The following is a 25,033-nucleotide window of genomic DNA, read 5'->3' on the forward strand; positions in this document are numbered from 1 at the left end:
TACAATTTGGGAACTCGGTCTCGAAAAGGTTCGCCATCACTGATCTAGGAGTTGAGTGTTTGTTTCTCAGCTGCCGCAAGGGGCTTTCTTTTGGGGAGTGTTCAGTGGCTCCGAGAGAATCCCCTTTTACTCGGGGACTATGAACACGGTGTGGAGATGGATATAGCTACCACGCCGGATGATGGGGTGCCATTCTCGACACATTCTCTCTCCATGAAGATAGTTTCAGAGAGTAGCGGTGTCAGTCTGCAGTAGGACAGATTCAAGTCCTGGAGCACTTTAGAGACAAGCAAGATTTTTAGGGTATTAACTTTTGGGGGTTACACCCTGAAAATCGCGTTGGTCTGTAAAACTCTCCTTGACTCAAGTCGAAATGTTTCCCCTCCCCGATTCCCTCATCATAGTGGACCTCTTTCTGGCATTTGTTTTTTTTTACATAAGCCTTTATTGGCATAGTCAGAAAAAAGTTACATGAATCGGGAACAATTGCATGGATACATGATAGATAAAAGGCCCCACGGGGAGCACAACAAATATGTTCCACTGGGAACTCTCAACTATCTCCACAATGAAATTGGCGACCTCTTCACAAAGACCGGGGTCCGAGTTGTTTAACATTAGAGATAACCTAGTCAGATCAGGCAGCCCAGATTGAAAGAAAAAATGTAGGTTGGTATATTTAGATCTGATGTTATCAAATCTGGTGCAGCACAAGAGTCGGTGAGTCAGGGTTTCAACCACATTAAGTTTGCAAAACTTTCATAACCTTGCGGATTTATCTAAATTGCTGAACCTACCCTTTAATAGGGCAGAGAGCACAACGTTAAAACGCGCAATGGTGAGGGCTCTCCTTGCGCGTGGATTCGTTAAGGTATGGAGGTAATAGGCTATATGTCTCTGCTCAAATGGAATTAGGAGTTGTGTTGGAGAGCAGGTTCGTTTGGCTGCTAGATGCAAATTTGCAAATTCTAGATCTAAAAGCCGATCTCTGAGCCTATTGTACGCTTCTGAGTAGGACATTAGGTAGAGTGATTCAATAGGCAGGCCGATGGAAATAATCTTTCTCTCGATGAGAGAAAACCAGGGGTTAGCCTGCATGTCCTGTAGTGTCAATGAGACAAGGGAGCGTTCGGATGGCAGGTAGTGAAGGCGGAGCCAAAATCTAAAGGTTCTAAGCCAAGCTTTATGTTCTTTTCTGGCATTTTTAAAGCCAATGGCCTCTTTAATGTTTGTGAAGTGCGTATGAGAGCCTTCATGGTGTAGTGGTTAAAGCTTCGGACTAGGGCTGGGCAACCCAGGTTCGAATCTTCACTCTGCCATGGAAGCCTGCGGGACGAGCTTGGGCCCAGCTGGATGGGAGACCACCAAGGAAAGCACAGCATTGCTACATGGAGGAAGGCAACGGCAAACCACCCCTTAATGTCCCTGGCCTTGGAAACCCCACAAACGTTGCCATTGATGACTAAAAACAACAACCATAGCAGCAGTGGCCGTGTCTGTCGGAGCCAACTTGGCAGCAACCCAGTTGGGGTTTCAAGGCTAGAGTTGAGCAAAGATGGTTTGCCATCGCCTGCCTCTGCTCAGCTATCTTGGACTTCCTTGGTGGTCTCCCATCCAAGCACTAGTCAGGGCTGACCCTGCTTAATTTCTGAGATCTGACGAGATCAGACTAGCCTGGCCCATCCAGGTCAGGCCGATGATGTTGTAAGTCCACCCAGATTGTGGATCTTACGTGTGTTCTCTCCCTCTGCCTGTCAGGAGTTGAAGTTGCTGCTCCACCGATCCACGCTGTTGCACTCTCAGGGCAACGTGTTTGGCTACGTAGATTCTCTGCTCACGATGCTGGCGATGCTGCTCAAGGTAGGGCACATCCTTGCTTTTCCTTCCTGTCGTGCTGCCTGCCTGCTTGGCACCCAGCTGCACGATTGCGCCTGCATGATCATCGGACAGTGATCAGAAGGGGCTCCCGCTTGATGAACAGAAAAGGGCAGGGTTCGCTCCAGTGTCCACGCTGCCTGCTTACAGCTGCTAGCCTATTTTGACAGTGTTGAGCTGCTGATGCTTTAGTGTGTGGGAACCAGTATGGTGTAGTGGTTAAGATTGGTGGACTTTAATATGGAGAACTGGGTTTGATTCCCTACTCCTCCACACGAGCGGCGGACTCTAACCTCTAGTGCCGTGGTGGCGAACCTTTGGCACTCCAGATGTTATGGACTACAATTCCCATCAGCCCCTTCCAGCATGGCCAATTGGCCATGCTGGCAGGGGCTGATGGGAATTGTAGTCCATAACATCTGGAGTGCCAAAGGTTCGCCACCACTGCTCTAGTGATTCAGGTTTCTCTCCCCACTACTTCACATGAAGCCATTTGGGTGACCTTCGGCCAGTCACAGTTCTCTGAGAACTCTCTGAGCCCCGCTTACCTCACAAAGGTGTCTGTTGTGAGGAGAAGGGAAAAGACTTTGTAAGCCACTTTGTGTAAGGCTGAACACACTCAGACAAAGCTAGCTTTAGAAAAGGAACTTTATTGAATTATGTGGCCCTAACTACAGAGTGCTGGAACTGAGGATTCGTGTCCTCAGTTCCAGTATTTATTTTATTTCTGAACTCAGCAACAACCAATCATCTTTCTCCACTCCCCCCCCCCCTCGGCCAGCCTCTGGCCTCTCATTGGCCGTGAAGCTCCGGTGGGATGTAGCTTCTCAGTTTGCTTTCCCGCTCAGTTTGCTTTCCTGGTGGGAGCCTGTGCAGGCTGGGAGTTGCAGTCCTGACACTTTGAGCCTCCTTAAAGGTTGAGAAAAGCAGGGTATAAATGCATTTTTTTTCTTTTTCTGAGTCCTGCTGGGTGATATTGGTCCAGTCACAGTTCTCTCAGAACTCTCTCAGCCTCACCTATCTCACAAGGTGTCTGTTGTGGAGAGGGGAAGAAAAGGAGTTTGTAAGCCGCTTTGAGACTCCTTAAAGGCAAACAAAAGCCTGGTATAAATCCAAACTCTTCTTCTTAAGGCAGTGGTGGCGAACCTTTGGCACTCCAGATGTTTTGGACTACAATTCCCATCTGCCCCAATTGGCCATGCTGGACGGGGCTGATGAGAATTGTAGGCCATAATATCTGGAGTGCCAAAGGTTCACCACCACGGTCTTAAGGCAATGGAAGCCAATTCTGGCAGCGTTGCTTGGTATTTCTCTATTAAATGAAAGAACGGTCTTCAGCAGCCAAAACAATAAAAACTGCTCTGCTCTGTCACCCATGTTTGACTTTGGGACATTTCATCAAATTGAAAAGGCCAGCTTTCCACGGAATTGGCTACAGCATGGTATCCCTAGCCTCAAATGAGTTTCAGCACCTGTGGCTGTCTTGACTGCTTTGCAGGTAGCGATGAACCGAGCTCAGGTGTGTTTAATATCCAGTTCCAAGTCTGGAGAAAGGCACCTCTATCTTATTAAAGTATCGAGGGATAAAATCTCAGACAGCAATGACCAAGAAACGACCAACTGTGACGCTAAAGGTGAGTTGGGTGTCAGTATGTGCACTCGCCGGTTTGTGTCGGAGAAGCACTGGGTTTTGCCTTTCCTGAGAAAGCAGCCCCCCTCTTGTATGTGAGGCAGGACAGCCTCTGTCTTTACTTTATGGGTCTGTGTTAAGAAACCCTGCATTGTGTTCTAGCGATATTTATGGTGCTGACCAGCGTGCTGCCAAAGGACGACTGGTGGAACCTCCTTTTGAAGGCCATCTACGCACTCTGCGACCTCTCTCGCTACAAGGAGGCAGAACTCCTTGTAGACTCTTCTCTGGAATACTATTCCTTCTATGACGACCGGCAGAAGCGCAAAGAACTGGAGTACTTTGGCCTTTCGGCTGCGATTCTGGACAAGAATTTTAGAAAAGCGTACAATTATATCAGGTGAGTCCTCTGGCGCGGATCAGCTGAGCTGAGACTAAACTAAGCAAATCTCTTTTAGAACGGGGGTCCCCAACATGGTGCCCCCCAGCCACTTTTTCTGGAGCCCGCTAAGGGTATTTGGCAGTGGGTGGGGCTTTTGCCAGAAATATTGGCTACTGAATATTGGTTTGGCTATGCGGATTTTTAAAAATTCTGCTTTTGCAGTGGCTGCCACAACACCTCTGTGTACCTGAAGAAAAACTGTGGGAGCCAAACTGCAAGTGGCCCTGCCTCCCAGGGCAGCTGTTTTGCGGTTGCATCACCCTCGTTGTGTCTGCATTCCCCAGGTCCCTGCAAGCTCAAAAAATGGTGGGAAAGACTCTTGCTGTCCATCTCATTTAGCTTGCATTCTGATCCTGAGAATATTTCGTTCGGCATCACTGGAGTTGTCTCTTTTTCTGTTTGTGATGAATTGATGGGCTGTAGTTCTAAGACAGTGATGGCGAACCTTTTTGAGACCGAGTGCCCAAACTGCAACCCAAAATCCACTTATTTATCGCAAAGTGCCAACACGGCATTTTAACCTGAACACTGAGGTTTTACTTTAGAAAAAATGGTTGGCTCCGAGGCGTGCGTTACTCAGGAGTAAGCTTGGTGGTAGTTGGTGGCTTTGCTTTGAAGCAACTGTGCAACTCTTCCAACGGGTGAATCACGACCCTAGGAGGGTTTACTCAGAAGCAAGCCACATTGCCAGCAACCAAGCTTACTCCCAGGTAAAGGATCACACTTTAGTTTTTTGCATGAAAATCAGTAGGGTTTAACAGTGCTTAACAGGGTTACCTACGCTGCTTCCCCAAAACTAGGTCTTAGGTTTAATGCTAATAATCGATCCCAGCGGCCCAGGCCAGCCTAGATGGGTGTGTGTCGGGGGGGGGGGAGATTCCTCCCCCCCCACGATGAACTCTGTGTGTGCCCACAGAGATGGCTCTGAGTGCCACCTCTGGCACCCGTGCCATAGGTTCGCCATCACTGTTCTAAGAAGTAACTTGCAGTTAATTTACAGTAGGGAGGGCTCCGGGAACGAGGGAGTTCCTTCTGATGTCTCTGTGTTCACAGCCGTTGCTGCTAGTAGCCCCTTTTGACCATTTTGTGGCCTGCATTTTTCTTGTGCCAAAAGCATCCAGGATGTGAGACAGCACGCAACCGGGCTGCACGGGCTGAGGTGGCTGTGTTTTGATGGCATGTACATACGTTTCTCAGAAAGCGTTGGATTATGGGGGTGTGATGACTTAAAGGGTTAAGCGTGTGTGCCATAACAAGCTTCAACACAAGCACTTCTCCTTTTACTGCTGAGCTGCTGCCTCTGCCTTTATCTTCTTCGTGCAGCTGGTTCATCCTGTAGCTCATCTTGAGGGCTCTCCCAGCTGCGTGTATCTGGAAGGGCTTGGAGCTGGCTCTGTTGCTTGCATCTCAACGTTAACCGTGGCAAAATTCAAACTGCTGCTCTGCACTCAGGTGTGTGATAGTGTAGTTGCTGCATTTCTTCCCTATTTTCAAAGATCAAGAACCGTGTGACTTGAGCAGTTGGCTTATCTGCTGAATGAGCCGCACACATTCCAGTCCACGTCTGAGGCAGGTCCTTCTCTTTGAGGAGTGTGGAATGATACATTGGTTTGTTATCTGGAAAAAAACAAAAACAAATGCCTGCTTCTTCCTCTCAGGATCATGGTTATGGAACATGTCAACAAACCTCAGCTCTGGAATATCTTCAACCAGATCACTATGCACTCGCAAGATGTCCGGCACCATCGCTTCTGCCTGCGACTAATGCTGAAAAACCCTGACAACCACGCGCTGTGTGTCTTAAACGGCCACAACGCTTTTGTGTCTGGCAGTTTCAAGCATGCTCTTGGTAAGCTCATGGCTAGAATTCACAAAAACTTGGGCGTGCAACCTGGGGACGTGTTTGATTTTGTTTTTCCCCAGGGTCAACTCTGGCAGGTATTTGGATGAGAGACCCCCAAGGAATATGAGGCTCATGATGGGGGGCAGATGATTACAAACCAACTCTGTTAGTCTCTTGCCTTCAAAACCCCACCGGGAGGCACCATGAATTAGATGTGACTTGATGTCAAAAAATTAAAATATTGTGTGATTTCCCCTTCCCTCATGTTGTTCTGTGTAAGTAGATTGGCGGTCCCCAGCTTTTTCGATCTTGTGGGCACCTTTGGAAATGGGCTGAGGTGGCTGTGTTTTGATGGCATGTACATACGTGGTGGGCACATGTGTGGTGGGCACAGCCATGTACATGCGTGGTTGGCACAGGTGGCTGTGTTTTGATGGCATGTACATGCGTGGTGGGCACAGCTTGAAAATGACTGCCATAAGGGGTAGTCTCAACTGCCTAATGTCAGGAAATGAGGTCACACATAACTCTAGCATTTACTCCTCATCATTTCTGGCAAAAGCTCTATTTAACAGAATGCCTTCTGCATATCGTTTGGAAATATTTTCTTGCATGTAGCTTATCTTCAGTCATACAGTGAAGAAGAGTTTGGATTATTCACTGCCTTTTTCTCCTGTAAGGAGGTTCAAAGCAGCTTAAAAACCCCTTTTCCATCCTCTCCCCACAACAGACACCCTGTGAGGTAGGTGGGGCTGAGAGAGTTCTGAGAGAACTATGACGGACTCAGGGTTGCCCAACAGGAATGTAGGAGAACCCGGTTCTCCAGATTAGAGTCCACCTACTCTTAATGCTGGCTCTGAAGATCCTGGCACTGTGGCGGTGGCTACTATGGAAGCAGGTTTTTTTTTAAAAAAAATCTGCCTTACCAATGAGCTCTCCAGTGGCCAATCAGAAGCCTTTCTGGCCAAAAAGTCCCACCTGGTCCCACCCACTTTCTAAAAATATTTAATGGGCTCCAGCAAGGGTGTTGGCAGGTGCCACGAGACACACGAACACTCTGCTGGGGACCTCTGACGTAGATGATAGCTGGGTTGTCGGAAATTCTTCTGAAAATCATACGTGTGCTGATGTGAGTGGGGAAACCTAGCATCTGAGATGCAAGAAGCCGTTTAAAAACAGGCGATGAACACACCTGGTAGGAAGACAGAAAGTGGCATCAGTGAGCCAGTCAGGTTAGTGGGCAGCAGTAATGGGGACAATAGCTGGACAGTTGTGCGGGGTCCCAATCCTTGAGTGAGTGCTGGGCTGCGCATGCTGGCTCTCTCACTGCGTCAGGTCCTCAGTGGCGGAAACTACAGCAAGAAAGACACAGCTTGTGGATAAACGGGATGATGGTGATGTTATCCTTCACGGCACAGGTGTCAAACTCGCGGCCCTCCAGATGTTATGGAGGCCCAGCATGGTTCTGGCAGGGGATGATAGGAACTGTAGTCCATAACATCTGGAGGGCCGCAAGTTTGACACCTATGCTTCACAGTGTTCCAGTGTTCACCTTTTAGCAATTTGGAGCAGTGTTGCTTAACTTGTTTCTTCTCGTTATTGATGGGAAATGTTATTGGTTTGTTGGTTTAATTTATTTATTTATTTATTTATCAGTCTTATAAACCGCCCAACCCCCGAAGGGCTCTGCATCCTCTTCCCACAGGGAATTTAATGCCCTGCATCCTCTTCCCACAGGGAATTTGAGGGACTCACAAAGATTTAAAATACTATAAATGTCAAAAAACATTTGAACGGAAAATCCCGGCCTGACGTCACTGTCTGTTTCCACCTAGGACAATACGTACAAGCTTTCCGTACGAATCCCGAGGAGCCGCTCTACTGCCTCTGCATTGGGCTGACTTTCATCCACATGGCATCTCAGAAGTATGTGCTCAAGAGGCATGCGCTCATCGTTCAGGTCAGTTGGTGCACATGCATGGAACAAGCTCTGGGGGTGTTGGAAGTATGAGGGATCAGGCATCAAGAATTAGTTTAGTTCTAAATCATTAAAGTTGATGAAGAAGAGAAGAAGAGGAGTTTGGATGTATATCCCCCCTTTCTCTCCTGCAGGAGACTCAAAGGGGCTGACAATCTCCTTGCCCTTCCCCCCTCACAACAAACACCCTGTGAGGTGGGCGGGGCTGAGAGAGCTCAGAAGAACTGTGACTAGCCCAAGGTCACCCAGCTGGCGTGTGTGAATTCCCCAGAGAAGCCTCCACAGCTCAGGCGGCAGAGCTGGGAATCAAACCCGGTTCCTCCAGATTAGATACACGAGCTCTTAACCTCCTACGCCACTGCTGCTGCTGAGGTTGCAACTCTAATGCAAATTTTAAAAGAATCGAAAATATGTGGATGAGAACATTAGTCCACTTAATAAAGAACTAGCCAGTGACATTTCATATTTACTCAGATCGCTGTCATTTTATGAATTAAAGTTAAAAGCAGAAACCAAGGGGATCTTTTCTCCTCTGCCAATAGACTTTGGCTGCCCAGAGGTCTGTCTGTCTAACCCAGTAATTGCATCAGAAATGCTATTGCTAAATTCAGACTTCTGTTTTTTTATGAAGTTCATTTATCTTATGAGTTTCCTGGTCTTAACTAAATGTCAAAGCAGATTTTTTTTCCCTTTTGTGAAATTATATGAAATGTGAATGTTTTGTCTATTTACTTCATTGCCACATGTGTCTCGCCACCTGTGGATGAAAAAAAATTCCATTCAATGGGACCCTCTGGGGCAAGGGCTTCTACCTCTACTATACTGGGGACTGTCCCCTGCCAAATGTGTGTGTTTGGGGGAGGTGGGGGGGGCGTGTTCTGTGCCATCAAGTCCCTTCTGGTTAAAGGCAGTGCTATGAATTAATGACCTCCCACATATCTAGTCATCCCTGCTCAGGTCCAATCGTGAATTATGACGCAGATGTCACAGAAAAACTTTGGTGGCTTCTTGGCTTTTGAGAGATGCCAGAGCAGGAGGAGGTAATGGGGGGGGGGGGGCAGGATGAGATCGGGGCACAGAGGAGGAAGAAAAGAGCAGGTGAGCAGGGCTGGGAGAAGAAAGAAAAGAGCCAGTGGTGGGGAGAGTTAGTGAAGACCGGAAGACGACAGGATTCTAAAGCAGGGAAATTAGAAAGGCAGGTGATGGCTCGTGGTGGGGAAAAGAGAGAAGTAAGGTGGGAGCCGGAGCCAGAATTGGGGTGGGGCCGGGGTTGTAGGAGTTTGCCTTTCTTGTGAAGATTTGCCAGTCCCCCTCCGTTGATTGGGTTTGATTTGTGCTGTGTAATCTGCTTTAAATCTCAGTGAGAAAGGGGGGCTGTGAATAATGTAACCAAATAGATATATTGAAACTCTGTTAAGGACGAAGGCTACAGTCCTATCTGCATTTCCTCAGGCATTTGCTCCACTGTGTCAGGCTCTCGAACGTGGAAATAACAGAGACCGTAGGAAAGTCCTAAAGCAGTTTATTTCTACAACGCGTAGAAAGCTGAAATCTAAGCTCTCCCGCTTAGATCCAGAGATTATATCCTTTAATCCCCCCCCCCCATTTGATCCACGCCAAATGTGCTTCACAAAGTGTATAACATTTGCACTACAGAGCTTCAAGGGACCTGGGAACGTTCGCCCCTTCTCGCAGGAGGGCTGGTGCCAGGGAATCTTCAGGAAGGGGAGAGGGAAACCGGAAAGCATTTACAGGAAACATTTGCAATCCCCACACAGCAAGACATCTAAGCACTGACAGGCATGGACCTGACACACTGAACTCTCCGATCCTTGCTGTTGTTTAAAAGAGCAGCAGAGTACTGTCAGAAGTTAGGTGCTTTTACATTTTGGGGTATCTGATTTAGCCCTTGAAGGTTAAGATTTTAAAAGATAGGGAAAGGAGGAGAGGCAGAAACACACCTGCCTTGGCTGAGGGAAAAGAGCAGGTGATTAATCTAGTGTATTGGGGAGGGGACTTTCCCTGCAGACCCCAGGATAAATTGTAGAAACTAGAAAACTCAAAATTTGAGGAGAACGTTGAGAGGGTCACCCAGGGGAAAACAGCCCACCCTTTTTAAGGATTTCCCTTGCTTGGGGAAAGACTAGAAGAGCAGCCAAAATGGGGTGGGCTATAACACAATGTGTCGATTTCACCCTGTACGTGAAGCAAAAATGGGTCCAGCGGGGATTATGCTGTGATTTATTTCAGGAAAAAAAACATTATAGGGGACAAAAGATTATAGGGGACAAAAAAACACAGAGCAGGTAACTTCATTAAGGTGGAGGGATACCAGGACAATGGAAAGCAACGTTTTACTCATTTCCCCCCCTTCTCTGAATCATTTAATGGCAGTTCCCCCAGTTTCAAAGGGGGTGGGATGAGCTTTCCTTAGCTATAGTCAGCTTATTAACTTATAGCAGTGGCGTAGTTGTTACGAGCAGGTGTACTCTAATTTGGAGGATCCGGGTTTGATTCCCTGCTCTGCTGCTTGAGCTGTAGAGGCTTATCTGGGGAATTCAGATTAGCCTGTGCGCTCCAACACATGCCAGCTGGGTAACCTTGGGCTGGTCACAGTTCTTCTGAGCTCTCTCAGCCCCACCTACCTCACAGGGTGTGTGTTGTGAGGGGGGAAGGGAAAGGAAGTTGTAAGGCCCTTTGAGTCTCCTGCAGGAGAGAAAGGGGGAATAAATCCAACTCTTCTTTTATAACACACACACACACACACCCCAAATTAAAAAAACCCTCAGAAAGAGAGACACATCAGGTATCTTTTCTATCTTCTGTGCACTCTTGGGCTCCATCCTAAACTAAATAGTGCATTGAAATGATTGCATTGGTCAGTAGACTATTTCATACACCCTTCTGACCGGCTGATGCTGCATTGTTCCAAACTGGTGTAAGAAATTTCCTTGTTGATTAAGTGGGCAGAAGGGGCAGTTACTATAGAGGATCCTTTCTGTCTTTTAAATGGCTCTCGTAATCCCCAGGTTGGTCTCTGCGCTGTTCTTTTTCCATGCAGGGCTTCTCCTTCCTCCACCGCTACCTCCATCTCCGTGGTTCTTGCCAAGAATCTTTGTACAATTTAGGCCGTGCTCTTCACCAGCTGGGTTTGGTACATCTGGCCATTCACTACTACCAAAAGGCCCTGGAGATCCCCCCACTGATCTTGGAGGTATTTGGCACCAGTAGTTTGCATCTGTGAGCAATAATCAGTAGACCAAAAAATTAAAATCAGTATTGGTTTGTTTTATTGTTTGAAAATCCTTACAACGTTAAAGAAACTGCAGCATATGTTATAGTTACAGTGGAATCTCAGTTTTCATCAGTAGAAGAAGAAGAAGAAGAGTTTGGATTTATATCCCCCCTTTCTCTCCTGCAGGAGACTCAAAGGGGCTGACAATCTCCTTGCCCTTCCCCCCTCACAACAAACACCCTGTGAGGTAGGTGGGGCTGAGAGAGCTCCGAGAAGCTGTGACTAGCCCAAGGTCACCCAGCTGGCGTGTGTGGGAGTGCACAGGCTAATCTGAATTCCCCAGAGAAGCCTCCACAGCTCAGGCGGCAGAGCTGGGAATCAAACCCGGTTCCTCCAGATTAGATACACGAGCTCTTAACCTCCTACACCACTGCTGCAGGAACCGACAAAAACCGAGGCACCATAGGGCCACCTACCTTGCAGTCCTGGGTCGCCCTCTAGTGACGCGATTTTGATGGACAGCAGGCAATGGAAATCAACAAAAACCAAGGTGATCAACGAAATCCGAGTCAACTTTTTCTCCCAGGCAATCGACAAAAACCGAAACAAAAAGCGTGGGCGATGAAAACTGAGGTTCCACTGTACTAGGTCTGGAAGGGTATATATAGTATATATGTTGGGGGACAGCTCATCCCCCCGCCCCGCCCCCTCCAAACCAGTGTTATTAACACCACAGGGCTGGATACTTTGGACAGTATATTTACCCAAACATCACTTCCTGTGTAGGCTGCTCTAAATGCATCTCACGATCTGACCCTCAAGGCCGTTTCCGCATGGCCACGATGGGGGTTGGGTCGGCGTACATGACGCCGACCCAACCCCCCTGGGACCGTTCACACAAATGGTCCCAGTTGCAGTGGGGAAGACGGCACTGCGGAGCACCGTCGTCCGATCGACCTACCTTCTCTGCGACTGTCTGGTTGGAGAGCAGGTAGGGCGATTGGGCAAAGGGGGGAGGGATGGCGCCTTCCAGCCGCTGCCGTTCGCACGGCAGCGGCTGGAAGCCGCCGTTTCCCCAAAACCTCGCTGGGGAAGCGAGGTGGGAAAACGGCGGCTTCGCGCCGCTCGGGAGGAGTGAGGGCGGCGCGGCTGTGCAGTAGCTGTGCCCCCCATGCGAACAGCTCCCTGGGGACGGCGTTTTTGCCGTCCCCAGGGTGCTGTTTATGGCCCGTGCGGAAATTGTGTGTATTTTATGCTAAGAAAAAAATCATGGGATTGCTGAACATATAAAAACTACCATCAAAATAATCTGCCATCTGACCTGGATAGCCCAGGCTAGCCTGATCTTGCCAGATCTCAGAAGCTAAGCAGGGTCGAACTTGGCAAGTATTTGGATGGGAGACCTCCTGGGAATTCCAGGATCCAGGCAATGGCAAACCATCTCCCAGCGTCTCTTGCAAGTCACTGTGACTCGATGACAAAAAAATGAACGTGTGGGGGGAGTTCTTTCTTTCAAAGCCAGCCTGTTGCTTTCCATTCTTTCAAAGCCAGGCTGTTCTTTGGGGTCTTAAGGAAAGGGTTCCTGAGGCCTTACTGGGCCTCACCCACTCCTCTATGTCTGTATTCAGGAACCATGCAATGCAGCTGAACAAATTTGCTGCAACTTTTCCTATCTGTCATAATTATTTTTCAAAGCCCCCCTGTGCAGACAGTGCCTCAAGAGAAGTTTGGGAGAGGGGGGAAGTAGTCCTTGAAAGCCATTGGAGAAAGTATCATTGATGTGTCAGACTTCAAGTATAAAATGATTGCTTTGCTCGTCCATATGCATTTGGTGTGTCTGGGGGTACAAAAGACAAACTGGAATACCTCTTATTTTTTCTTGCTCAGAGACTGATGAGCTTTTTTCTCTCCTACCAGGGAATAGAGGCCGACCAGACGGACTTGCGAAGGGATATCGCCTTCAACTTATCACTCATCTATCAGACCAGTGGAAATCTTAGAATGGCTCGGAAGCTGCTGTACACACATGGGGCTGTGTGACAGAATTGCGGGCAGTGAAAACTAATGCATGAGGAATAAGGCCTCTTGCTTTAAGTGGAACAGGCACACATATCTGCGGAGTCGAGAAGAAGAGTCCAGATTTGTGGAATTTCAGCCCTCAGTGTTGTAATATATATTTGGATTGTCAGGTATTGATACTTTTCCTCACTTGGCTGAGTGGCGACTTCAAGCAACCTGGCTTTACTTTTATCCCCACTGGGAAGGACGCAATGCGACTCTAAGAAGGCATTTGAAATGTGCAATATTTGCTGTTTTACAAAAAAAAATGGCATAAACAGCATAAAAAACGGCATAAACGTCATTCTTGTTAATAGGATTCAGACTTTTTTCTAGCAAATTTTTCCAAGGGTCCAATTCTAACCAGCTTGTGAGCATCAGATTGTTTCGGGGCTGAACATACTGGAGAAGAGCCGATTATCCTCTGACTTATCCCTCCATGGGTCTCTCACAGAGACGTTGTTTCTAGTGACTAGTATTGGAGTAGATGCAGCTAGTTTCAGCCTCGCCGAAAAGCAGCCATCTAGTGGAGTAGGTCCAGGGTAAACTGAACAAAGCAGTTGGGGGTGGGTGTCTGTTGTTCTTGTTTCATGAACATAAATGCCATCTTTTGGATTACTGGATTGAGCCATGGTGTGCCTTGTCTTAATTTCACCTGCCTTTATTGACAGTGTCAGCATTTTCTCTTTTTATCTGGAAGTTTACAGTCAGCATTTTCTCTTTTTATCTGGAAGTTTACAGTCAGCATTTTCTCTTTTTATCTGGAAGTTTACAGTCAGCATTTTCTCTTTTTATCTGGAAGTTTACAGTCAGAAAGGTGTCCCAACTGAATCCACCCCATTCTCCATTAAATTTCACGAACACGCCTGCAATCAAAATACTGCTCGGCTGGCTCGTGCTTTTGTTCGCCTGTCCATGGAAAGAAGAAGAAGACGACTTGTTCCCTCACGGCCCTTGATTGCCTGCAGACCCCATTCTTCACAAGCGCTAGTTTTTTCCCACCATTGGGAATGCCAGATTGTTCAAAATGTCATGGGCTGTGAGGAGGTTTATCAGGGACAGTTAAACAGGCACGAAGGTGGTAGACTAGGGATGGCCATGCTGGCAGGGGCTGATGGCAGTTGTAGTCCATGAACATCTGGAGCACCATAGGTTGGCCACCCCTGTGGTAGACACTCAAGATAAGGGATTGCAAAACAGTGCACGGAAGGTTCAAGAAAAAACATTTTTGTTGTATGCACTGATAATGTTTGAAATAGTTAAACTGTTAAACTGGCAAGCAGGCACCAAAGTAGTAGACTAGGGGTGGCCAACCGATGGTGGCCATGCTGGCAGGGGATGATGGGAATTGTAGTCCATGAACATCTGGCGCACCATAGGTTGGCCACCCCTGTGGTAGACACAGGGGTTGCAAAAATGGAAGGTTCAAGAAAAAACATCTTTGTTTCTTGTATGCACTGGTAAGGCTTGAAATAGTGCAGACAGGTGAGGAAGAAAAATCTCGGGGTTGTTGGGAACAGTTTGTTGAAAAGACACAGCAGTGATTTAAAGAGATTTAAGATTTTAAGAGTTTTATGGGGGAGATTCTCAAGAAAGGGACTGAGAATAAACCTGCCAGGACAGTCGTGTTTTTCTGCAAGTCCCTGGTGCGGCCTTATTTGGAAACTTGTGTACATTACCTTTTGTCATACCCCGCTCCCCCAGCCAATCTTTATTGTTCTGCATCATAAAGCCCCCAGGCCTACTCGGGATGCTGCCGTTTCAGCATCTATGCCAGGGGTCTGCAACCTGCGGTTCTCCAGATGTTCATGGACTACAAATCCCATCAGCCCCTGCCAGCATGGCCATGCTGGCAAGGGCTGATGGGATTTGTATGAGCCGCATGGGATTTGTATGCCCTTTCCTGCATTTGAACCATAATATTGTGAGGTGAAGTTACATTCTTCGAATAGATTGCTGTTTACAGGACAGATTTTAGAATGAGCTAACCTGTGCAGTTTATAGACCCATGCTGCCTACGTTTCTCTGTGCGGCAACAGGTTGGTGGCGTTGTGGTAGTCTGTCAGGATGTCAACTGTTGATCAAAGTGCCTCCCCCAGCAGTCTGCACTGCCTTAACTGGACAGAGCTGAGCATCTCCCTGGGAGCAGCAGTGGTGTAGGAGGTTAAGAGCTCGTGTATCTAATCTGGAGGAACCAGGTTTGATTCCCCGCTCTGCCGCCTGAGCTGTGGAGGCTTATCTGGGGAATTCAGATTAGCCTGTACTCTCCCACACATGCCAGCTGGGTGACCTTGGGCTAGTCACAGCTTCTCGGAGCTCTCTCAGCCCCACCTACCTCACAGGGTGTTTGTTGCGAGGGGGGAAGGGCAAGGAGATTGTCAGCCCCTTTGAGTCTCCTGCAGGAGAGAAAGGGGGGGATATAAATCCAAACTCTTCTTCTTCTTCTTACGGGGCACTGGTGGTGTTGAAATGGAAACGAGAAGGGCTAGAGCTCCGCTGGCGGAAAAGCCAGAAGGGCCTAAGAAGAGCCCTGCTCAGCCAGACCAAGGCTCATCACGTCTTGCAGTCTGCCCACACAGTGGCCCACCAGGGGCTTCTACCAAGATGACTGCAGCAGGTTTATCCCTGCTCAACTGCCAAGCTCCGACGAGATTCGGTTAGTCAGGGCTATTTAATCACTTAGCTTAATAATATGGCTTAATTAGGTAAACACACACACACAATGATAGAGCGAGTCTTAAGAAGTGACCGGCCCCTGACGCTGGATGCCACAGAAGCCAGGTTGATAAGAGTTTACATCGGTGTTTGCTAAGAACATCTTTCCCCACTTTCCCCTTCCTCAGGCGACTTGTCAATCGTCCTGAAATTTTTTGTATAATCAAAATGAACTGCGGCGGGGGGGGGGGGGGGGCTGTTGCAACTAAAGGAGATCAAGGGAAATTGGCTTTCCCCCCTCTCTTCTGCAGTCACAAGTCTTGAAACAGTCTGCCACTTGAGCTGTGGAGGGTAATCTGGGGAGCTACATTAGCCTGTGCACTCCCGCACATGCCAGCTGGGTGACCTTGGGCTACTCACAGTTCTTCCAAGCTCTCTCAGCCCCACCCACCTCACAGGTTGTTTGTTGGGGGGGGGGGGGGAAGGAGATTGCAAGCTCTTTGAGAAATACAAACTCTTCTTCTTCTACTGGCCAATGGAGGAAAATGATTATGAGAATTCATAAATTGGACACAGTCATTAATATAAAAATTAAAGAGACAAGGGGGCTAATAAGCAGAGTCTGTAAGGAAACCTCCACTCCCTGCTCTTTATTCTAGTTGTAAGATCTGTATGGAGTTCTCTCAAGGGTCTGAACAACCTTCTGTCAATGTTTGTATTGTCCAATTTTGCCCAAAGTTTTAATCTGGCCATTGAATCAAAGGCAGTGGAGAGGTCAACAAAAGAGTAATGCTCTCCTGGTGTGTAATGTGTGAAGTATCTGATTTGCTGTAGATCGTGGATTGGGAAGGTTGGAAGTGTGGACACTAGATACTATTTTAGGTCTAAACTCCATACTGGGATGAAGGACAACCCGATCAGCATGAAATGTAATGAAAAGGAACCTGAAGGAAGTGCGCTCAGTTCTGCTGACCTTGCTGATGTCACAGAAACCAAAAAGGCTGCCTTATATGACAAAAATAACAAATTACACAGAACTAATGGGCCAAAGGCTTTATTCTTAAGTTGTATTAACAGGCTCCATTGGGGAACTAGTTATTTCAGTGGTGGAAATAAATTAAGTCCTTCCAGGAACTTTTTTTGTGTTTGGTAAAAGAGTTAATTGACAAGTGAAAATCTGAGATAACTGCTACGTGCAGCTGAACTGAGCTAGTGGATAAACCCGGATCCTTCAGGTGCAGAAGAAGATACTTAAATCTGTCAGGAAGCAGGTGCACCTCAGGTGGGATCCGATGTACTGATGTCCACTTTATTCAGATACTAGGGACAACCATGGAAGACACATCATCATTGTTGTAAAAATATTTTAATCAGTTGTAAACTACAAAATTAATCAAATATACACATACACGTCTGTTGTGGAGATACTCAGATATATCAAATGTACATGCTTGTAATGCAGTGGTCTAGAATGACGGATGTAAAAAAGACAAAACACAACTTCACCCATGATTTGCACTCCGACCCTCACGCTGGATCGGTCAAACAGTGTCGCCTGCTAATGCTGGAACCTTCTGCTTGCACAAGAGAATGAGTCCATCAAAATGTACTTCTGGCTCCCTTGGGCCAATTGGGATTTTTTAACAAAGGCTGAAGCATGTATTTTCTAGCTTTGCGAACTGGCGAACTGTCACACCAATTTAAATTAAATAGAGAATGAAAGATGATTAAATCAAGTGTTTATGGAAAGGTGATGCATGATATCCTGGGTCAGTATCTGGCTGTGATTCATGCCTCTTCTGCCCAGTTTGTTGCCTTACCTGATAATGAACAAGCATTGCTCTATACATGAACTCCGGGGGAATGTAACAGTGCATGTTGAAGAGCCTAACTTCAGTAGGGAACCTAACTTCTAAATTTGCCATCGTTGTGCCGAAGGAAGCATTTTTGACAGGTGCTGGACCCCACTCCCCTTTCTCTCCTTACTCGGAATTATCCCCAGAGTAGCCTTGGTCTGATATCAAATACGAGAACTTGCATGGAAAAGAGCTAGCGTTCGAAATAGGGACATCTGAGAAACCGCCACTGGGACTTTGCACTCCCTGCCCTGTCGACATGATGGTTTTAGGCTGTAGTGAGGGGGACTCTGAGGGCTGCACTCACCCTGTGTGACAAAGAAAGCCCTTCTAAGATCATTACATTCACGTCCAGTGCGGTGGAGGACTGGGCTGGGAAGAAAGGTAGGTGGAATCTCCACACAGGGACTTTATACTCTGCAGAAGTTTTTTAATGCATTCTGATGTTGAACCGATTTTTAATGGATGCAGCCTGAAGCCCGAGGCCCAGTTTTCCCCTTAAGAAAGACCAAGCTGAGCTCGCACGGGGCCATCTCGGCTGATGACAGGTCGTAAACAGCCATGCTGTTGCCACCTTCTCCCAGGGACATCACCACCCCCACCACTGGGACGCAGAAGCACCCTTGGCTTGAGAAGGCGCATTCCCAGGCCGGACACTGTCACCTCTGGCTAACCGGGAACCTCCCCGGTCCAAGGCCCTTGGTTGATTCAGCTCAGATACTTCCGAGCAATGAACTTCAGGTGCTGCTTGGTCTCCCAGCGCTTCAGGCAGGCCTGGCTGGGGAGCTTCATGGGACTCTCCTGTTGAGAGAGGAGGATTCATCAGAAGCATGCCCTCTCAGAGAAGTGGCATCCTCACAGGAATGCATACAAACAGCCTGTGCTTATATGACCATCTGGTAGCCTGAATAACTCAGATCTGTGGTGGCGAACCTTTGGCACTCCAGATGTTATGGACTACAATTCCCATCAACCCTGCCAGCATGGCCAATTCCCATCAGCTCCTGCCAGTGTAACCCCCATGCTCAGAATGGGTTGACCCAGTAAGGGATGGAGACTCAAAGCAGCAAGAGGCTGCAGCAGACCTCATGTAGTTGGAGGAGACGAGGCTACCAGACTCGGGACTTTGGATGTATAAGCCCTTAACACCTTGCTAAGGTAACTGCAATATTGTTGGGAACTACTGGGAAGGTAGTTGTTTATTTTTGCTATGTTGTAAATGTTGGAGTTTATTGTTTCAGGGTTTCTTTTGTGGTTGTAATGGGTGAGAGTTCTCCTGGAAACCTTCATCATGTTGAATCCTGTTCATCAAGCCCTTGGAGTCTTCAGGAGCCAACCCACTTGCAAAGAAGAATTGGACTTGGCAGTATCAGTAGACTGTAACTATAAGGACTTGAAAATGCAAACCTGAACAGGACCTTGAAATGTGATGTTAAATGTTGATGTTAGATGTTATGTGTTAAGAAAGTAAACCATTTTGTTTTTAAAAATTGTTGTTGCAAACTCATTCCAGGTTCTGCCCCACAGAACCCACAGTTAGAGGTTACACCAGCTGATGGGAATTGTAGTCCATAACATCTGGAGTGCCAAAGGTTCGCCACCACTGACTCAGATTATCAGGGCCAGTACCGGGGTGGGAAACCACCAAGCCAAGTCCTAGGGTTGCTATGCAGAGGCAGGTAGTGGCAAACCACCACCACTGACCCGGATGGCCTAGGCTAGCCTGTTCTCACCAGGTCTCCCAAGCTAAGCAGGGTCAATCAAGCAGGGTCAATCAAGCCCTGATTAGTAGCACTCGGGTGGGAGACAACAAAGGAAGTCCAGGATTGCTGCGCAGAGGAAGACAAGGCCAAACCTTATGAAAGGTCGCCGTGAGTCAGTTGCAACCTGACAAGCCCTGCATTATAACCATCCAGCCACAGCTATAACAAGCGCACACAGGCCGGGTGACTGGAAGTCTAGATGTCTTATTCAGATGGAAATGTTTAGACTCTAGCAGAGGCTGCAAGTTTCCAATAACCTTTTTTTTCTTTCAAAATATCTCTGCTCAAGAGGAAAGTGCTCTTTTGGGCAGGGAAGGGATTACGAGAACGTCAGTTGACAGAAATCCCTTCAAATTGCCATGCAAGCGATTCAAACAGTTACAATCTGTGTTGTGAAATCTGTGCCACTCATCCACAAAAAAGTGAAGTCTCCCATATTGAGGTGTAGCAAGGGACTGGTTGACAAAAAGTAGCAAGAAAAATTCTCAGCCTGCCATAACAACAGAAGTTGGCCCTTTTTTAGTTCGTCACAGGCATAAAGTTACCCTTCACAGCCGGCATTAAATCTGAATGTATGGCCAGTGTGCCTCATTCACTCCTGAAAGGACTTAGCGCTCACTGCACCGGCACATGCTGTTCTCAGGCGATTCTATCCCCTTACTGACCTCTTCTTCATAACCTTGTTCCCCAGGAATCCTCTGCTGCCGGTTTTTTGCAAGCTCCCGCTGCAGACTGTCAAACTTTGACTTGAACCAATGATGAGCTTCCTCCAGATTAGCTGTTATCTGTGGGGGCAGTGGGGGAGTAAAGAGAGAAAAAAAGGACACATAAGGACCGGCATTCCATTTCCAGGCTCTGACATTCCTCTGAAAGCCAATCTTTCGGATCCACAAAAGGTTTTTAAACCCATTAAAACAGTGCTCTCCTAAGCCAAGTTACAGCCTTGTCAGTTCACAGAAGTCAACGAGCTCAGAAAACCCTTGCCTGAAAGCCCAGCTCCTCCCGCCCCCTCCATGAAGATCTTCCCTTCTTATTTCAAAGGGATGCTAAAAGAATAGGCCTTTAGTTCCAACAAGCATCTTTTGGTCAGCAGTCAGGGGAACAGAATTCAAACAAATTTTGGCCATCAAAATGAATGGATTCTTGTGTTAGCAACATACTACCATGCCCCAGTTATAATCATTTTTTGGTCTCAGACTCAACAACCACTGCATTTTCTTAAGATGAAGGACACCTCTTGTAATACTGTGAGACTGACAGCTGCTTTGCACGGCTTGCCTATATACATCCATGCCCTACGAGGAGAGACTTAGGCAGATTCCGCATGGGCCAAAAGGTGTGAAAATGGTGTAAAATGGTTTTAAACAGCGTAAAAGGGTTTACACCGTTTTCGCGCCACAGTTTTGTGCCCAGGTGGAATCTGCCTTAGGGAGCTGGGGATGTTTAGTCTGGAGAAGTGAAGGTTAAGGAGGGACATGATAGCTATGTTTAAATATTTGAAGGGATGCCATGTCGAAGAGGGAGCAAGCTTGTTTTCTGCTGCCTCAGAGACTAGGACACGGAGTAATGGATTCAAGGTGCAGGAAAAGAGATTCCACCTAAACATTAGGAAGAAGTTTCCGACCATCAGGGCTGTTCGACAGTGGAATTCACTGCCTTGGAGACTGGTGGAGTCTCCTTTGGAGGTTTTTAAACAGAGGCTGGATGATCATATGTCAGGAGTGCTTTGATTGTGTGTTCCTGCATGGCAGGGGGTTGGACTTGATGGCCCTGGTGGTCTCTTCCAACTCTATGATTCTATTGATTAGTTGCAAAGGAAAGCAGTCTGGGAGGGTCCCTCAGAGCTGAAAAGCCAGGCCCAAGCTGCCTTCCCCCACTCCCTACTCCAGCAGGCACCCAACTGCGCAAGCTACAACATGGAACAGGGACATACACAGCACGATCCGTCCTGACGAAAATCAGGTGGTATCGTCCAGGGCATCTAACCCACAGGTGAATTAGCTAACATCTCTTGCTAATGTGAAACTCTATTGAGTTTCTGGATGAGTCACAGATACTTTCCAGTCTCAAGAATGCAAACTTCACTACATGAGCAAACACTTGCAAAGTTCATGCAGTCGATGTACAAAAGCCCAGAACAACCTTGATACGGTTGTTCCCAGAGTGTTCCAGTTGTACCGGTAGCGTCGGAGGCATGGCTCTCTCAGCGTGGTGAGTTGTGCCTTGGGCAGGCAAAATCCCAGGAGTGCTGCCCTTTTGGGCAATTCTTGAATTGCGTGGAAGTCAATCCCGTTTACATCAGTGATTGTCAAACATTTTGAAGCTGGATTCAGCTCTAAACTTACTGTATTCAAATCCAGTTGTTTTACTGTATTACTGTATTCAAATCCAGTTGTTTCTCAGACACGATTTTCAGTGTATGAAAAACAGATATTTCATCAGTATTTGGGGGGACACTCTCCCTTCCCCCTGCAATGCAAAGGAACTCTAAGCTAGACCCCTCCCCTCCCCACCATGAAATGCAGGAAAATTCACACCCATTAACACTGAACACGTTTATTTTTCATGTGAAATATACAGCGTTCTTTAGCAACAGGCTGAATTCCATGGTCATTTTGCCCTTTAAGCTGCAGCGAGCCTACAGGTGCCGTCCCCATTTTCAGAAAGCTCTCCTCCCAGACCACCGGGTTCTTCTTCCCTCCAGGGCTCACAGACTAGGAACAAGAGAGTCATGACGCACAACCTCAGAGCCATCAATGGCTATCAAAAACCACTTCCACAACTCAAGTTATGCTTCCCGAAGCCAGGTAATAAGCACCTCTGTACTCTTGCCGTTTTCCCCTCGGCTCGCACACTGACCTGTTCTGACTCGATGCTGGCTTCTTTCAGTTTCTTTTCAGTATCCCGTTTGCATTTCTTCAAGCATGTGACAGTCTCTTCCAGAGTCTTAAGTATGCAAAAAAAATACATTGAAAAATAAAATTACTCATCCTTCTGTGAACAATTCCTAAGTCGACCAAGAAACTGTCAAAAGAGTAGAAACCATCTGATGTGTATTGGCTAGAGAGAGAATCATTACAAGATATCATTGCTATTTAACCCAACTTTTCCCCTGTAACATCTGACGTCTGATTTCATCCATCTAATTTCTTCCACATTTGCTCAAAATGTCCCAATATTCAGCCATTTTTGGGGAAAGTAAGACAATGTCAGGTAGATGTGTTTGCTGTATTTTAAAACCTGCTGAAAGCCCTGTTAGCAGCTTCCCTTCAAGTCTAGCACAACCTTAGAGGCCAACAAGTTATTCAGGGTATAACCTTTCAAGAGTCAGCGCCTGGTCAGATACTGAGCTTTGATTCTTGACAGCTCATATGCCCCAAAACCCGTATCGGTCTCTCAGGTGAATCGAGCTCTTCTACTGAAGATTAACACAGCTGCTGCCTGAAACAATCTTCCCTGAATCAGCATCTGGAAATGGCTTGGAGTTGCAGCTAGGGTGTGGACTACAGAAGAGAGGCACATGCTCTTCCTACCGTTAAAGACTGGCCTACCAAAAACTAGTATATGGCAAAAATGTTAATGGGCTGGTGTAATGTGTTGACCTAAGTGCCTTCAAGCTGCTGTGCCGGAAATTGGCTGTTAGCAATTTTGTATGTATTCAGTGCAGCTGCAGGTTTATGTTATGCTCCCCCCCCCCCCCCACCCCCCCCCCCCCCCCCCCACGCCCGCCCCCCCCTGCCCCCCCCCCCCGCCCCCCCGCACACCCCCCCGCACCCCCCCCCCCCCCCCCCCCCCCCCCCCCCCACCCCCCCACCCCCCCACCCCCCCCCCCCCCCACCCCCCCCCCCCCCCACCCCCCCCCCCCCCCACCCCCCCCCCCCCCCACCCCCCCCCCCCCCCACCCCCCCCCCCCCCCACCCCCCCCCCCCCCCACCCCCCCCCCCCCCCACCCCCCCCCCCCCCCACCCCCCCCCCCCCCCACCCCCCCCCCCCCCCACCCCCCCCCCCCCCCACCCCCCCCCCCCCCCACCCCCCCCCCCCCCCACCCCCCCCCCCCCCCACCCCCCCCCCCCCCCACCCCCCCCCCCCCCCACCCCCCCCCCCCCCCACCCCCCCCCCCCCCCACCCCCCCCCCCCCCCACCCCCCCCCCCCCCCACCCCCCCCCCCCCCCACCCCCCCCCCCCCCCACCCCCCCCCCCCCCCACCCCCCCCCCCCCCCACCCCCCCCCCCCCCCACCCCCCCCCCCCCCCACCCCCCCCCCCCCCCACCCCCCCCCCCCCCCACCCCCCCCCCCCCCCACCCCCCCCCCCCCCCACCCCCCCCCCCCCCCACCCCCCCCCCCCCCCACCCCCCCCCCCCCCCACCCCCCCCCCCCCCCACCCCCCCCCCCCCCCACCCCCCCCCCCCCCCACCCCCCCCCCCCCCCACCCCCCCCCCCCCCCACCCCCCCCCCCCCCCACCCCCCCCCCCCCCCACCCCCCCCCCCCCCCACCCCCCCCCCCCCCCACCCCCCCCCCCCCCCACCCCCCCCCCCCCCCACCCCCCCCCCCCCCCACCCCCCCCCCCCCCCACCCCCCCCCCCCCCCACCCCCCCCCCCCCCCACCCCCCCCCCCCCCCACCCCCCCCCCCCCCCACCCCCCCCCCCCCCCACCCCCCCCCCCCCCCACCCCCCCCCCCCCCCACCCCCCCCCCCCCCCACCCCCCCCCCCCCCCACCCCCCCCCCCCCCCACCCCCCCCCCCCCCCACCCCCCCCCCCCCCCACCCCCCCCCCCCCCCACCCCCCCCCCCCCCCACCCCCCCCCCCCCCCACCCCCCCCCCCCCCCACCCCCCCCCCCCCCCACCCCCCCCCCCCCCCACCCCCCCCCCCCCCCACCCCCCCCCCCCCCCACCCCCCCCCCCCCCCACCCCCCCCCCCCCCCACCCCCCCCCCCCCCCACCCCCCCCCCCCCCCACCCCCCCCCCCCCCCACCCCCCCCCCCCCCCACCCCCCCCCCCCCCCACCCCCCCCCCCCCCCACCCCCCCCCCCCCCCACCCCCCCCCCCCCCCACCCCCCCCCCCCCCCACCCCCCCCCCCCCCCACCCCCCCCCCCCCCCACCCCCCCCCCCCCCCACCCCCCCCCCCCCCCACCCCCCCCCCCCCCCACCCCCCCCCCCCCCCACCCCCCCCCCCCCCCACCCCCCCCCCCCCCCACCCCCCCCCCCCCCCACCCCCCCCCCCCCCCACCCCCCCCCCCCCCCACCCCCCCCCCCCCCCACCCCCCCCCCCCCCCACCCCCCCCCCCCCCCACCCCCCCCCCCCCCCACCCCCCCCCCCCCCCACCCCCCCCCCCCCCCACCCCCCCCCCCCCCCACCCCCCCCCCCCCCCACCCCCCCCCCCCCCCACCCCCCCCCCCCCCCACCCCCCCCCCCCCCCACCCCCCCCCCCCCCCACCCCCCCCCCCCCCCACCCCCCCCCCCCCCCACCCCCCCCCCCCCCCACCCCCCCCCCCCCCCACCCCCCCCCCCCCCCACCCCCCCCCCCCCCCACCCCCCCCCCCCCCCACCCCCCCCCCCCCCCACCCCCCCCCCCCCCCACCCCCCCCCCCCCCCACCCCCCCCCCCCCCCACCCCCCCCCCCCCCCACCCCCCCCCCCCCCCACCCCCCCCCCCCCCCACCCCCCCCCCCCCCCACCCCCCCCCCCCCCCACCCCC

General features: G+C 51.0%; 2 protein-coding genes across 3 annotated transcripts in view; one reads left to right on the forward strand and one right to left on the reverse strand.

The window, feature by feature from the left end:
- GTF3C3 (general transcription factor IIIC subunit 3) overlaps positions 1–18,393 on the forward strand; it is a 36,789-nt gene extending 18,396 nt beyond the window's left edge. The window contains exons 13-20 of one of the 2 annotated variants that reach the window (XR_007243530.1): positions 1,759–1,860; positions 3,374–3,509; positions 3,668–3,905; positions 5,606–5,796; positions 7,626–7,750; positions 10,830–10,982; positions 12,921–13,445; positions 18,382–18,393. Coding sequence is in view for 1 of the 2 variants with exons in the window: in XM_048484985.1 (XP_048340942.1) it covers positions 1,759–1,860; positions 3,374–3,509; positions 3,668–3,905; positions 5,606–5,796; positions 7,626–7,750; positions 10,830–10,982; positions 12,921–13,043 (1,068 nt within the window). In the remaining variant the exon portion in view is untranslated. Of the gene's footprint in view, positions 1–1,758; positions 1,861–3,373; positions 3,510–3,667; positions 3,906–5,605; positions 5,797–7,625; positions 7,751–10,829; positions 10,983–12,920; positions 14,701–18,381 lie in introns of those variants that run through there. The other variant, XM_048484985.1, reaches the window with a different exon arrangement.
- The window catches only part of CCDC150 (coiled-coil domain containing 150), a 68,236-nt gene continuing 60,268 nt past the window's right edge, over positions 17,066–25,033 (reverse strand). Inside the window, exons 21-23 of the mRNA XM_048483598.1 lie at positions 22,195–22,303; positions 20,001–20,120; positions 17,066–18,373 (exon numbers count right to left, since the gene is read on the reverse strand). Of these exons, the coding sequence (XP_048339555.1) occupies positions 18,281–18,373; positions 20,001–20,120; positions 22,195–22,303 (322 nt within the window). The 3' untranslated portion in view covers positions 17,066–18,280. The remainder of the gene's footprint in view (positions 18,374–20,000; positions 20,121–22,194; positions 22,304–25,033) is intronic.

Source organism: Sphaerodactylus townsendi, linkage group LG02 (assembly GCF_021028975.2).
Source record: "Sphaerodactylus townsendi isolate TG3544 linkage group LG02, MPM_Stown_v2.3, whole genome shotgun sequence".
Classification (NCBI taxonomy): Eukaryota; Metazoa; Chordata; class Lepidosauria; order Squamata; family Sphaerodactylidae; genus Sphaerodactylus; species Sphaerodactylus townsendi.